This window comes from Diceros bicornis, chromosome 22 (assembly GCF_020826845.1).
Source record: "Diceros bicornis minor isolate mBicDic1 chromosome 22, mDicBic1.mat.cur, whole genome shotgun sequence".
Taxonomy (NCBI): domain Eukaryota; kingdom Metazoa; phylum Chordata; class Mammalia; order Perissodactyla; family Rhinocerotidae; genus Diceros; species Diceros bicornis.
In genome coordinates, this window is record NC_080761.1 from 39,149,269 (window position 1) to 39,165,127 (window position 15,859).

General features: G+C 40.0%; 1 protein-coding gene across 14 annotated transcripts in view; it reads right to left on the reverse strand.

Annotated features, from left to right (window-relative positions):
- The window catches only part of BNC2 (basonuclin zinc finger protein 2), a 411,375-nt gene that overhangs the window by 134,234 nt on the left and 261,282 nt on the right, over positions 1-15,859 (reverse strand). For all 14 annotated transcript variants that reach the window (XM_058565847.1, XM_058565843.1, XM_058565844.1 and 11 more), the window contains one exon: positions 11,565-11,667. In XM_058565847.1, the coding sequence (XP_058421830.1) occupies positions 11,565-11,667 (103 nt within the window). The remainder of the gene's footprint in view (positions 1-11,564; positions 11,668-15,859) is intronic.

The following is a 15,859-nucleotide window of genomic DNA, read 5'->3' on the forward strand; positions in this document are numbered from 1 at the left end:
CACTTAGTAAAAGGGCTTCTTAATAGCTTTTTTTAATTAAAAGTGTGCTGATAATAGGTGTTTTAAACATATCCAAACAACACAGCTGAACTGATAAATGCCTGTCTTCAAGCCCCTCCATGGCTCACATCGTGGCAAGATTTTATAGGAGAGAAAAGATTATGATTCCATCACATGTATATAGAATAAATGTTACCCAAAAAAACCCCCAAATGAAATCTTTCATTAATTTTTCTCTCTATGATCTGTTTCCAAGTAGAAAATGTTAGATTGCCACTAGGTGTATGTAGCCGAAAGCAGAACCACGCCGCTGCTCGTTGCCTGCAGTTTTTTTTCCTTTGCAAAACTTTGAACCCCGTCCAGCTTTGACACACTGCCTCTTCAGTTAATAACTATCAAGTTTCCCCTTGTCTCCTGTCTACTTTTCTTTGAGGCAATTGCGCACTCAGCACCCCGAGATAATAACACACATCTATAAGATAAAAGCAATGGCATTAATGTAATTGTCTGCCTCTCTCTCTTTAGCCTAATCTTTTTTTTCCTTCAGTTTTGACTGCCTGTGTGACACCTGTTTTTGTCTCCTCTGATCCTACGACAGGTTTTCCGCTGACAGGGTTTTTGCCTGACAGAGATTCTGCAGACAAGAACATAATAAAATATGAAGAACTGCTTGTCAGAGTTTCTGCCAATGCTCACATGAAATAAAGAAAAAAAATGACTTTTTTTCTTTCTTTTTTTATAAGGGGCCCTGATGATGGTCGCTTTTGGCCCATCAGGAAAAAGACCTCCCCGGCTAATTTCTTCTCCAAGCCAAACAGGTGTTTTCTTTTATGTTAGAGGTTGATTTGTTTTTTAATTTTTACTGATAGTAGAAAACATGAACAGCCGGCGGGGGGAGGGGAGAATTTCTTACCCTCAGATTTTTGCAGGCAAAGGAGTATTTATTCAAGAATAAAAGTAGAAGATATTTCACTCAAGACCATATCTTCTGAATAAAACAAAAATGCCAGCATCTGTTAATGATCAAACAAATTTAACTTCTCTAAAATTTACTTCTTGGTTAGTTAGGCTACTAAAACCTCCCACCTACCTTTCACTTGTTTTGTTGTCTGAAGACACAGAGGGAAATAGCAGAGTGAGGGCTGGAAGAGAGAAATGCAGAAAAGGGACTCAAGGCAAGGTGTTTGCAGGCTCTGCTTAGCACTCAAAACTGGAAGAGGCTGCTGGAAAAGGAACTGGCAAATCGCAATCAGAGACTTTTAGGTACACTTCAGAGTTTCCATAAAGCTTTGTTCTGAGCACTCCATGTGGGAGATGTTCCACGTGGGAGATGCTGCAGTGGGCATCAGCACAGAGAGATGAAGAAGTGACCTTCCTGAGCTCCAAGCTAGCGGACGGATCACAACTACACAGAAACCACCCTTCCGGTCTCAGCCAAGTGCACAGAGAGCATACAGAAGGGAACACAACTGCTCCTGGGGGCGAGGGGGATCCCTCTTCCCTTATGGCCAGGGCAGAGGACAGACTGGACAGGATCAACAGTGCAGCAACTGTGAAGGCACGAAGGCTGGGAAAGAGTTTACAGCAATGAGGGAACGGAAGACAAGAGCCTGACTTGGCTTTTTAGGATTCTTGCACCAATACGAACTACCCTACCAGCAAACCACTTCCACCTAAGTTTCATTCTCCACATACATTCTCTCGCACCTAGAACAGCCATGTCTAATAGAAACATAATGTGAGTCACAAATGTAATTTTAATTTTTCTACTCTCATTTAAAAAATAAAAAAACAATGAAACTAATTTTTAAAAATATATTTTAGGGGCCGGCCTGGTGGTGCAAGTGGTTAAGTGACCGCACTCCACTGCGGTGGCCCAGGGTTCGCCGGTTTGGATCCCGGGCGCACACGGAGGGACGTACTGTTTGGCAAGCCATGCTGTGGTGGCTTCCTCCCATATAAAGTGGAGGAGGATGGGCACGGATGTTAGCCCAGGGCCAGTCTTCCTCGGCAAAAACAGGAGGATTGGCAGATGTTAGCACAGGGCTGATCTCCTCACACACACAAAATATATATATATATATTTTATTTAACCCAATACATCAAAAATATTATCAATACGTAGACAATATAAGAACAATTCTTAATGAGATATTTTATATTCTTTTCTTTTTAAGATTACATCTCCAAATCCAGTGTATATTTTATACTTACAACAGATCTCAATTTGGACTAGCCCCATTTCAAGTGCTCAGATCCACAACAGGGGCTTCCTTACTAGTCAGCCAGTTCTAGAGTTTCCTTTGCATTGCTTGGCCAGTTGAATTTAAGGCCCAACAAAACCATCCTTTCAATTAGGAGGGTGTGCACTTGCATTTATAGTGTCACTTGACCATACAGCAGGCTGGGACACCTAGGAGGCCAGGAGTAGTGATTTCCCTGGGTATCAAGGAGCAGCTCCAAGGAGAGAGGGACCTTACTACTGGGCCCCTTAACAGATACCGCTCATGAGTCTATCCAGCTGTGGTGGTGAACACCTTAAAATACTTTCTATACAATGCTTTGGCTATATGCTCACTAACTAATAACAGATTCATTCAAGAGGGCTTTGAAGAGTCACAAACATCTACCCTCCTGGAAGGCAAAACCTGGCAAGGAATGGGATGCATAAACAACACTTTATGCCTCCCACCATACAAGTCAGAATTTCTCTGATGTACCACATTAATCTCATCCAGTGAATTCACTCTTCAGTAAAGTGGGGGTTGGGGGGGCCATGGCCAAGCTTCGAAGAAGTCATCACTTATGACACAAGAGAGAAGGAAGAATGGTGGAGCGTATCCCCATGATGTGATATACGCTGAGGCGTACTGGGTCCCTATGACCCAGCAGAACCTTTCAGGACATCTGAATAGTGCATCCTGAGTAAAATGAGAGGCGCTGAGTGTGCTTCATTTATAACCCCTTCAATTTGTGTTCTGCTTAACCTGGTGAACTCCAGTTAATTAAGCTGTTCCTATAAACAATTAAGCTTCCTACAGGATCGTTAGCAAGATATAAAAATTTATGATGTAATAAAGTGCAATAAAATGATAAAGTGGCTAGCCCATCAAAGCACTTCACATGCAAGACTACAGGTGTGAAAATAGGCAAAGGTAGCCTTCATCCTGTCTAAAATTCATCTACTTCTGGTTTTTAGACTTCCAACAGATAAGTACTCTTACAATTCATTTCAACTGGTCTGCGCCTCTCAAAATGTGACTATAGGGATCAAGTGTTTCCAACTTCTGTTCAAGCAAGGGCTCAAATGACTTTTAGGGGAAATGGAAGGTAAGGAACTGGACTGGATTTGCCAGGACAACAAGTTCACCTGGGGAACACTTGGCCCCACAGCCAAAAGAACTGGTGACCTAAACTCTGTGACTGGGCACTGAAGAAACCTTCCCTAGAAGGAGAAAGAGGCTCAGACCATCATCTTCCACATCTGCACCATAAGTGAGGCTCTAGATATTATCATTAAGTCCACTCTTTCATTTTATCTTCCTCACAACCTCACTGTGATATTTAGGTACATTCCTATTATTATTTGAATTTACAGATAAAAGAACTGGGGCTTACTAACTAGAGACTGAGGTGGGATTTGACCACATGCCTGGCCACACCCCGTTTTAACCACTAAACTATGATTAAGTGGATTATCTCATTTAATCCTAAGAAGGACTCTACAAGCTAGGAGCTACCATTATCCACATTTCACGGAGGAGCAAACAGAAGAGTAACTTGGCCACGGTTCTCCTGATAGCAGGTGATACAGCCAGGATGCGAACCTAACAGAGCTGTACTCTTACCTGCTTTTCTATCACGCCTCCCATTTGTGTACCTGAAGTGTCTTCATACTCTGGGGCTCTAGCTCTGCATGTTTCAATCTCAAGATCCTCCCTAGAAACTCCTCAGCAGTGGACCGGCACTGTACTGTTTAGAGGCCCAGAATTTACCAGATGTACCTTAAGTTCCAGCTGAATAAAATGGAGCTAGAAAAAAAATCTGGGAAGCTAACAGGCAGAGAGCCCAGGACTTTGAAAGGGAGGCACTGTTTGTGCTGTGATTGAAAAAAAAAAAAAATTAGGGAGTTCAAAGCCCCATCCCAAAGGTGGGCAGGCTGAGAAACAAATCAAAGCAAGCAGCTCAGGGACACAATAAGAATATAGTTAATGCAATTAATCAAGCACCAAACCTTTGCATTTGTGAGGACGTCCTCCCTTTAAAGCATATCAGCTGCGATCAGGGAGTAAAAGGAGAGAAGCAGAAGAGGACACGGTGCCCTCAGGTCAAGCAAAGAAGGTTCCTGTGCCAGGCAGGAAAATGGCCTTGTTTTTGCTCTCTAGAGTAAAAATAAGTGGAGAAATGTTCAAGGACTTTGTGCGTGGAGAGACCAGGACCCAGCTGCCTCACCAGAGCTAGGAGCTGATTTCCTTAACTAAAAGAGAATGTTGCAGCTGGGCAAGCCAGGTTTCAGTATCACAATCTGAAACAACTAAGCCTTCTAGAAAGCATTAGTTCCTCCCTTTTCCAAACCAGTGCACCAGGGGAAGAGGACTGGGTGTTTCTTTCCATGTGTTTCTAACCAAAGCCCTAGCCGCATGACCTCCTACATATTCCCAAAGGATCAAGTTCTCACTTTGCCACTGTGAAGCCTACATTTACTCTCCCGTGCTAAGGAATCAAGCCAGAACCTTTCTTACACTTTTCACTAAATCCTAAATGACCCCCCACAACAATTCTCTCCCAAAGCAAAATTCACTCTTGTTGGAACAATCTTCAGGGCAGCAAAGGAGGGCCAGGGCTTTCCCGTAGGTTAATATCTGGGAGCATTACCTTCCTCTGTCAGAGGAAACTCAGCTTTATTCACCCCCCTCTCTTAATTTTGACAAATTTACAAATTATCTTATAGAAACTGCTCCTGAGTTACTCAGAATGAGCATGATGTCATGGAAATGTCATGCTTTATTGCTTATGATAGAAGACTTCTATTTGGGGTGGGAGGGGGAGAAGACTGGGGAAGAAAGAGGATGGAGAAGGAAAGGTTACTGAGGCTTCAGTTGTACTGGCTTTTGGACTCAAGTCAGGGAGAATATTACAAAGTTACCAGTTGGGGATAAACTACTTTCACAGACGTTTAGACAATTCTTAAGAAGAGCACAGACTGGGACAAATAATAAAGACATGTGACCTTTCATGGGGTAAAATGAAAAATTACTGGTTTTGATCCACCCTACTTAAGTCCATATAAAGTACCAAGCTGCCAACAAATTTGAGGAATTTGTAAACACAATACTGAGATCTTGTGAGTCTAAATGTAGGATTGACATAAAAGATTTTTGATAAGAGAATGCTCAGAAACCAATGGCCCTGATTTACTCAAATTAAGCCTAACTATGATTTTCTTTTAGGTGTCAGCTTGCCAGATTTAGCAAATAAAAACACAGGATATTTGGCTAAATTTGCATAGTACATTCTTATACTAAAATAAATTATTCATTGTTTACCTGAAATTAAAATTTAGGGGCCAGTCCGGTGGCATAGCGGTTAAGTTCGCACGTTCTACTTCAGTGGCCAGGCGTTTGGTGGTTCAGATCCTGGGCTCGGACCTGCTCACCGCTCATCAAGCCATGCTGAGGCGGCGTCCCACATAGAAGAGCTACAACTCTACAACTATGATATACAACTATGTACTGGGGCTTTGGGGAGAAAAAAAGAAAAAGAGGAAGATTGGCAACAGATGTTAGCGCAGGGCCAATCTTCCTCAAAAAAAAAAAATTTAATGTGATGTCCTATATTTTCCTTTTTTTATTAAGATATAACTGACATATAACATTGTATTATTTTTAGGTGTACAACATATCCTATATTTTCAATTTGGGTAAGGGTCTCTATAAATGCCTCTGTTCTGATAAGACATATCAAATAAAAAGCTGAGAACTCAAATTCAATGATGCTGAGAAAAAAAGAGAAAAGTTACTTCCAGTGAATTACAAAAAAGAAAGGTTTGAAATTAATGGATTATATGAATATTAAGTCTTATAGTACATTAAACCATAAAGCTGGTTGGTATATGACACTAAATTAACTTTCTACTGCTCACCATTTCCTGTGGCACAGAATTGAAGAACCGAAGGATCCCTGGCACAGTACTTTACATACGATGTACGTTTAATAAATATCTACTCACTGATGATGCCGATGATGCAATTCAAGTCTGCTCATTGACATTAAAAAAATCTGAATAGTTTAGATACTGGCAAGAAAGCAGCTGGCCCGATGAACAAATAATTAAAGTAGGACTATCTCTTCCTTGAACGAACTGCAAGTAGTAAAGAGAAATCACATTTATAGAACATAATAAAGAAAACGTCTCAAGAATTCCAGTGCAACAGGCATTCTCACAGGCAGGTCTCGGCCAAAGGAAATAACTAGTGTTAACTCAGACTGTGTGGAAGTGAATGAAAATTCTAACATACATGAAGCTTGTTGGAATGGCACATCCTTTTGGCGTCAAGTCAAGGTATTCTATAAAGAAAATAATCTGCACTGAGAAAGCTGCTGTGGGGTTCATTAAGCTATGGAATACATTTTTTATTCATCGGCCTCGTATGCTTGCCAAATGCTTACTAGACATACCAAGAAACAGTCAAATTATTTTTAAGGGTAATTTTAACAAATGGGCTTCGTCAGAAGTAAAAACTACTGATCTAGTGAAGGAAATAATTACCTTTCTAAAATCTGCCCACCTCTTTTATCAAATACACACATCAAATATACCCCATCACGAAAATAAACCAATTTTCCAGTTGTCTCGAATTATCATTAAATATTTCCTAAAATCATTTAGAATATAGTTTACTTTTTAAAAAATTTTTACTACTTTATGTTAATTTAACGGTTTAGAAATCAAGTCTTCATCTAGACTAGGGACATTAAAACTAATTTGCAAATAATAAATAATAAAAATGTTTTAGTACACTAGTTCTCAACCTTTACACCATGCCTCCAGTTTTTCCCAAAGGCAACAAAGTCCCACTGGTAACACTTCTTATTAGAAGCAGATTCCTCAAAGGAGAATGAGTAGGGAGCCCTCTTTCTCCCACCCCCTACCCTTACCTACCACTGGGTATATACTGGTATTACTTGCTAATTTCTAAGACTATGTGAAATCTTTGGCTGAAGCTTCAATCCAGTGCATGGTAGAATTACCACTTTAGTATGGTGGGAAAGGGTCGAAATGCAACAAACTGAATTTCTACCAACGTAAGCATTTATGTCACCAGAAAAGAAGGCCATTACTGCTTTTATCCTGAGATCTTATTTTGGCACTTCTGAACCAAGAAGAATTAAAACTTGCAGGAAATGTCTTTTGTTTTTTTTGAGGTGGCCCTGCGCTAACATCTGCTGCCAATCTTCCTCTTTTTTCTCCCCAAAGCCCCAGATACATAGTTGTGTATCATAGTTGTAGCTCTTTTATGTGGGACACCGCCTCAGCATGGCTTGATGAGCGGTGAGTGGGTCTGCACCCAGGATTTGAACCAGCGAACCCCAGGCCCCCGAAGCTGAACATGTGAACTTAACCGCTGTGCCACCCAGCTGGCCCCAACAGGAAATGTTTTTTGCTTTTTTTTATCCAAGACTCACTCTGATCATTTTAGGTGAATGGAAAAAAAGCATAGAAAAGATAATGCCAACAGAGGAGGGAAAAAAATATAGTTGTTAAGTGAATTAAGTGGCAGCATGTTGCAGTCCTTTATCCAAGGACTCTGAACAGAAATACGACAAAATTAGAAACTCTGGGTTATTCTATACTACAGGCATGGACATCGTATACCAAAAACAGCTCATTTTAAATAGAGTTAAATTCAATAAAGCCCTGCTTTCTAGTATCGAAGTGAAAGAGATGAAATTCATTAATGGAGAAAAAGAACAGGAAATCCTTTATTAATTCAGTGGGAAATAACTATTGGTAGTCAAGGAACCGTTTTTGTTTTTCTCCCCACCCCAACTCAGTGGTGCTCAAGATTTCAAGGAAGTAATTTGTGAAAGCACCACGACCCAATGAGTAATTTCAAAACTCAGGAGCTACAGTATGATGAATTAATCACTCACTCTCTTTAATTTTTTAAAACTTCATTCTCAAGATTTTTGTAAAGCAGCTAATGTCAACAATTCAAACAGGTTTGAGAAGCAATCTGGAAGGCAATGAAATGAGTGGGTGTGTATATAAATTAACGATATATAATGACCCATGAACTCCAGTATCTTATGAAGAAACTGAAGATGCTGCTAACAAAGGAGATATAGGAAGACATTTATTCAAAAGAGGCCAACAAATTTGTAAAAATTCTTCTTTCCGTAGGTAACAGCTGATTTGGGCATTTGGTTATTTTTTAGCAGCAAATATTAAAAGTTTTTTTTTTTTTACTAGTACAACAGGTGGAGTGTCTTCAGTGCTACAATGAAACGCTTCTATGAGAAGTATCTCGGTAGTCTTACTGCTGTTCCATCCACTTTCAGAGAAAAATCTTGCACTAGAAAAAACAAGTCACTTCTTCCTTGTCCTACACATGGGACGTTGTACTGTGTAAGACAGCCAGGAAGACTGCGGTGTTTCACCTCTGAGCTGAAATAATTGGAGACATGATTTCAGAGTTTCTGTGCAGGGGGAGAGAATGAAGTAATTAGTTGAAATGCTAAGGGCAAAAAGAGTGGGTGCTCTCACCCCACTGCCAACTCAAAAGCAAGAAGCCAACCCCTCACTGTCATATTTGCCCTAACGAACGGGGGAAGAGTGTGATTTATATATCTGCGTGTACATATTTTGAGTTGTATACAGATATATCCCTGTTGTGGGGGAAAAGAGAGGTCAAGGTGATAATGGTGGTGAGGGAAAGTTACATCTGAGAAAATCCAAAATTAATATCCCAGAATCACAGAATTTCTAATGACACAGTAGGAAAAGCACAGTCTGGTGTAACAGAAATACCTTATTCAAGTTTGGTGAAAAATTACATCCTTCAGAAAGCCTTAGAAACAACCATTGGCCAAGAATAATTTATGTTGTTCGAAAAGGAAGAAATATTGCTTTTTCCCCCCATTACATTACTAATGTAATATGCATGTGGAAGCTGGATGATAAAACAAACTGGTGACACAGTAAACTTTTATACTCACAAGGCTACCACCGAAGACAGTTGATGGTAACACAAGATGGCTTTGGAAAAAATGAGAGTAAATGAAAAGTCCTTTGTTTAATGATTGACTCCCCTGTATCGCTCACCCACTGTCCAGTTTGTTACTTTTTACATGTATTATTTATTTTAAAGGCTTCGTGTATTTTATCTTTAATTCTCATAATAATCCTGCAAAGTAGGTATTATCGATCCTATATTACAGATAAGAAAACTGAGATGCAGAGGCATTGAGCTACACGTCAATGAAGGTGCAGAGTCAGGATCTGACCCCATGCGGCCTCCATGATTCTTGATGGGTGTGGGTGGGACAGAAGCTCTGTTCTTCTTACCTAGCAAACCCAGAACTACTCCAGGGAAAGATTCAGGAAGTGCTATGGGCTGAACTGTTCCCCTAAAATTCATATGTGTACCCTTAACCAACAGTACCTCAGAATGTGACTGAATTTGGAGACAGGGCCTTTAAAGAGGTGATTAAGTTAAAATGAGGCCTTAAGGGTGGGTCCTAATCCACTCTGACTAGTATCCCCATAAGAAGAGGAAATTTGGATGCACAGACACACCAAGGGTATGTGCCCACAGAGGAAAGACCAGCCACCTGCAAGCCAGGAAGAGTCCTCACAATGACACTAACCTTCATGACACCCTCATTTTTTTTTTTTAGGTGAGGAAGATCAGCCCTGAGCTAACATCCGTGCTAATCCTCCTCTTTTTGCTGAGGAAGACTGGCTCTGAGCTAACATCTATTGCCAATCTTCCTCCTTTTTTTCCCCAAAGCCCCAGTAGATAGTTGTATGTCATAGTTGCACGTCCTTCTAGTTGCTGTATGTGGGACGCGGCCTCAGCATGGCCGGGGAAGCGGTGCGTCGGTGCGCACCCAGGATCCAAACCCGGGCCACCAGTAGCGGAGCGCACACACTTAACCACTAAGCCACGGGGCAGGCCCAACACCCTCATTTTGAACTTCCAGCCTCCAGAACTGTGAGAAAACGAATTCCTGATGTTTAAAACCACCCAGTCTGTGGTATTTTGTTATGGCAGCCCTGGCAAACTAATCTAGGAAGAGGGAAGAAATCATCCAATGTAGTAACATACACAGACGGTAAAAGCAATCACAGTTCATCTATTGTTCAAAACTGGACTGAGAGTTGTTACAGATTTTGGCCTTGTTAATGCAGCAGGCAAGAGTTCCATCCCTGGGGACACAGAAGGATTGTGGCTACATCTGCCAGGCACACCCCTTCCAGGGCGTTCCCCTCATACGACTGTATCTACCTCTTCTCTCTCTCCCTCACAGAAACACGGCTGAAATGTCCCCGCAACGCCAAACACACGCCCTGACAAGCAAGGTACATGATAAATTAAAAGCATTTCAAGGCATGGCCTGGTACTGCTACCTCGGATCTCGCTAGAATAACATGACATTTATAAAAATATAACCCACTGGATATTTGGCACTGCTTGGGAATGAAGAATATGTCCACTTAAGAGCCAATACCCCAGGCTGTCAAAAAAATCTCAAGCCAGGATTTCTTTTATAAACATTACCTATCTTTTTAAATTCTACAGTCTAGGAAGTGAAGAAAATGCCTCTGCTCATTTCCAAGTCTCCTTTTGCCTAAACGCAAAAAACATAAACCATACCTAAGAACATGTCAAATGCTCAGTCAAGGCACATTGATGGAAGAGCTCTGTGCATCTGGCAAAAAGTCTCAACACTTCCAGCCTTGGCCCTGGGTCACCCTCGCCCCCAACACACACCTACGCAGAGCCCACACTCCCCCACCAGCACCGGCCACCTCCAATCCCAACGCACACTGAAAGGGGGTATTTACAGATTATTTTTTCAGATACCAGCCAAATAATGTTCCCGTTCACTCTCTCACCCACCTTAGACCATACAAAATTTAACATCTGGGAGGATAAACTCAGCCCCTAACGCATATGACAAGGGTGAGCAGTCATTGAGGAGTTCTCCTCAAGCAAAGAGGATTTGCCAGCTTCCCTCTGAGGTCCAGGCCCTGAAAGGCCAACTGTGGTATGTTTGAGTTTCCATCAGGCCTGGTGCTTGCTGGCTGCTGCTACGTTCAGTCAGAACCCCACGGCCCAACTGTCCTATAAACATCTCGCCCTTCTGCTGAGAGCTGCTCGCCCAGCCTCACTTCTTGGAGCCGAGAATATGCTATTTGCGAGCTGCAGGCTGAATGTTAACTAACACTTGGAGCACAGCTGACCTCTCTCTTCGCCAGGCCAGTGACTGCTCTGAAAAAATACGCACATTCACATGAACATAACAAGAACGGGAAGAAAAGTCCAGATTTTCCTCACCATGTGCCACCCAGCCATGTTTACACTGATCGCAAGTCCTCAGGTTAATCTTCCCCGGCTGAAAACATTCACACGTGCAGTTTACCAGTGTGCAACGGATGGCCTGAAAAATAAAGGAGAGAAAAAATGATCAGCATCTGTTCAAAGGTACTCTATTTCTTCACTATTTTAATAATTAACACCCACTGCCATTTTTAAAGGTTTTATGTTGATAGGGACCTGGAGAGTTTTAAAAATAAATTTTGATACCATCAAAATCTCTCACCAAAAAAATATAAGGAAAAAAACTCATTCACTAATAGAATGTTTCATGTCATTTATATGTGACCTTTAAATTAGAAATGTAGACAGAGTAGAATAAGAATAAATGATTACATATTCTAAAAGATGCTGGATTTGTAACACCAGGGATCCAAAGGAGAAAAAAATATTGCTGCTACTATATATTTCCATTTAAGTTTATCCACTTGGCAATAACGCAACAAGTATACATTCTAATAGAATAATGTTTAAGTGGAATGTTGGTGAAAGTAAAACACGATATACAAATATTATTAGAATATGACTTTTCTTCTGCCGAGTTTCACTTAAATGCTTTGTTAATCTTTCAGATACATTTTGAAAGACAATGCCGTTGGCCCTCAAATAAGACCTAGTATATTTCTGGAATTATTTATCACTTCCCAATTCTGTGTTTTTTATCCCCCTTGATATATTAATTCCATTTTCATTCCTATTTGGAAAAATACAAAACAACCCTCCTTTCATTTTAACGATGACATAAGAAAATAAGTTTAAATTTGTTTTTAGATCAGACGTAGAACAGGAAAAGCCATTTACATGAACATTTTATATCTGGAACAATCCAACTCTATCTTAAAAAACTGGAAAACACACTCAAAAATCTTTCATTTCTTTACAAGTACTTTTAAAAATTGTCTCACCAGTTTATATTATAAAGGGAATCCACAGAAAATTAGCATAAATGAAGTGTAACTTTTTATGGATAAAAACCTATGCTTAATAATTGTGCTAAAGCTGACCTATGCTCCTAGACTACAGTTAATAAATTTATCTCATACATTTAGTTCTGATTTGCATGGAAATTCCGAACACTGAAGGGATTTAGCCCTATCATTCACAGATTAACAATCTACTGTAACTACCTGAACTGCCAGGAAAAGATCTCTCTACAGCTTTAGATGCAATCAATGATAACTGACTTGGGGAAGGGTGGGTGGAGGCAGAGGCCTGGGGCTACCTGAAACCACCGTTCTATGGAGGAAAGCTAGCTCACTCACACAGCTCCAGCGGCTCATATTCCTGGAACCATTTGGATTTTTATATAAACTGTCTCATTTGTAACAGACGATATTTTAGATATTGTTAACATGGTTGGGCCAAATTCCACTTACAGAGAAAAAGACTGAACAGGCTTTTACTATGCCCTATGCTTTGGATCAGTCAAGTTTAAAATATTTCTCTTTCGTTAATGAACATTAAATCTACAGGTCGCTATTCAGTTTCCAATGTTCGAGTCTTCACTGTAGATTCCTTTCTCACTTAACTCCATCCCTAATCTGCTCCTCTGTTACCACTAGGGAAATACTCAATTGTATCATCTGCCTGATGTTTCAGGGTCTCTCTTCCCATGTCAACAGTCCAATTACATATTAGCTAAGTTGTAAAACTCTGCTATATGTATTAGTGATTAAAGGAATCAGTAAGAAGAAATAAAGACACCAGAAGAAATGCTGACTACATAAGAATAATATACGTATTTGCAGGTTATAAGGGGAATTATTTCTCCCCAAATTTCGTATTTCAACTTCAATAGTTTACTGACTGAGCAATAGATCAGATCATCCCAGGTTAGAAATAACTTCTTTAAATAACATGTTCGTTAGTTAATAAACTCACAACTTGATTGTACTATGGTCAAAAAAAACAAAACAAAACAGTTTAGAGGGCAATGTTTCTACTAAAAACAAGGCACTTTACAAACTATCCAATTATAAATTCAGATACGGCAACCACATTGACATTAAAATATTTATGCAATCTAAAGTGCGATGATAAAAGCTTTCATAAATAATAATAAAAAAACTGCTTTACCAAAATTAAGAGATGACCAGTAAAAAGAGATAGTCTCTCAAGGACTATATGTTAACTCCGGCACAAAAGACATATATATTTTAAATGATTAATTTGATGATATTTAATTATTTTACAAAAATAGCCTAATTTTGCATCGTGTTTAAAGCACACTTTCATCAACTTTAATTACAGCTATATTCAGGACCAGAACAAATTAAGAGACTGTAGATTTGCTTTATTTTTATGTATATTTATTTATTCACTGGTTCAATCATTCATTCACTTACTCTGAACTAGTTTATGATTCAAATATTTTCTCTTCCTAAATAACTTTTATACATCTGGCACATTTGGGAATTCAACTTTTTCAGATCATCCTTTTTTATGAATTCTACTCTTTTTGTACCTAAACATACAAACATTGGAACACCTCAACTCCTTTTGTATATAAACACTTAAGCACTGGAATATCCATTTTGTATTGCTCTGAATTCCAGAAGGTCTATTTGTTTTAAATTCAGATTTATATAGACTACAATGGTTCCTTAAGGGAATTATATACATTTAAACAATATGGTCTAAATAAATATTTTGAGTAAGAGACTATTGTGGCTTCAAAGGAAGTTTTATTCTAAATAACATTTTTGAAACGGCATAAAACTTTGACATACTATTTATTCACAACAAAATAGAACCAATGTGATCACTTGCCAACTCACCCACACTTTAAAAAAATAAATTATCATAAAACTATCAAAGCCAGTTAAGCCTCAAAAACCTACACGCTTTACAAGGAGACAGTTGGGAAGAGTAGAAATGGATAAGCTTTCATTTTTGTGAGCACACTCATTTTTTCCTTCATTCAGCTGATGTATGAGTGGAACCCACTCGATGCTGGGCACTCTGAACTACAGAAAATCCAGAGAGAATGATGAAGTGGCAGAAGGGGACACCAGGAAAAGAGTAGACAGTTTAGTCTGATTGTTCCCACCTATATATGCCGGGATCCTTATGCATGTCAGGCTATCAACCCCTCAGTGCTCCCGGACCCTGCAAGAGTTTCCTGTAACTTTCCTCCACTCTTCCATGACCAGCATTCCCAACTCTCCAAGAACAATAACAATAATAATAAATTTTCTTAAGCCTGCAACTTATTAAAAGTAATTATGCCTTCTGCTTACCTTTACCATGGATTTCGCGAAAGAAAAATCCATGCACCCAGTACCCACTGCTTCCGCTTCCTCACCACCACCTACATTTTACTTTTACAATCTGGATTCTGCCCCACACGTTCCTAAACCTGCTTTCTCCAAGAGGAACGTTCTCATCACATCTGGTCCCTTTTTCTAGTCTCCTTCTCCTCCCAGACCTCAATGCAGCTTGCGTCACTAACTCTCCTTCATTCCTGGGCTGTGGAGACCAACTATCCTAGCTTTTCTGGCAGCAACTTCTCAGTCTCTCTCCACTGTAAATAAATACAGGTGCTTCCCACGGTCAGGCTCTTCGTTCCTTAATTTGGCAATTTCATCCCCTTCTACAGCTTCAAAATCATCACTATGCAAAAACCATCACTTTGGAGCCAAGCACTGTGTTAAGTGGCAGGAAATGGATGGCAGAGTCCCCGTGCTCAAGGACTTGACACAGTTTGTGGGCAGTGGGTTTAGAGGAGAGACCCTAAGAACAGAAGGAATCCCTTAAACAGGTTTGAGAAGCACCATCTCTCTCTTTTCTTCTACTGAAGGTAGGATTTTTATTTATTTATAACAGTAAACTATTACCTGTTATTATTAACAATAGCTAGATTTACTGGATATTTGCCATTTTCCAGATACTGTGCTAAAAGCTTTACCAACATTAGCTCTCTTAATTCCCAGAAAACGTCAGAGACTGGTACTATTATTACCTTTATTATACAAACAAGGAAACTAAGGTAGAGACTATTAAGTACCTTGCCTAAAGACACTCAATTAGTCAAGTCACAGGAATCAGAGTCAGGTCTGTGTGAGCTCTCCATCCCTCTGACTGGGAATCTTGAATTACAGTCCCACTCATGGTTAGGCAGTCATGGGGCAGAATCCCTCTCTCTGCCTACCCTCCAACCCCCACTGTGTATTGCTAACTCCTGCTCTTCTTCCAGATTCAATTCAAATATTACTTCCATTTCCCAGGACAGATGCCCTCATCTCCTAATCACAGCA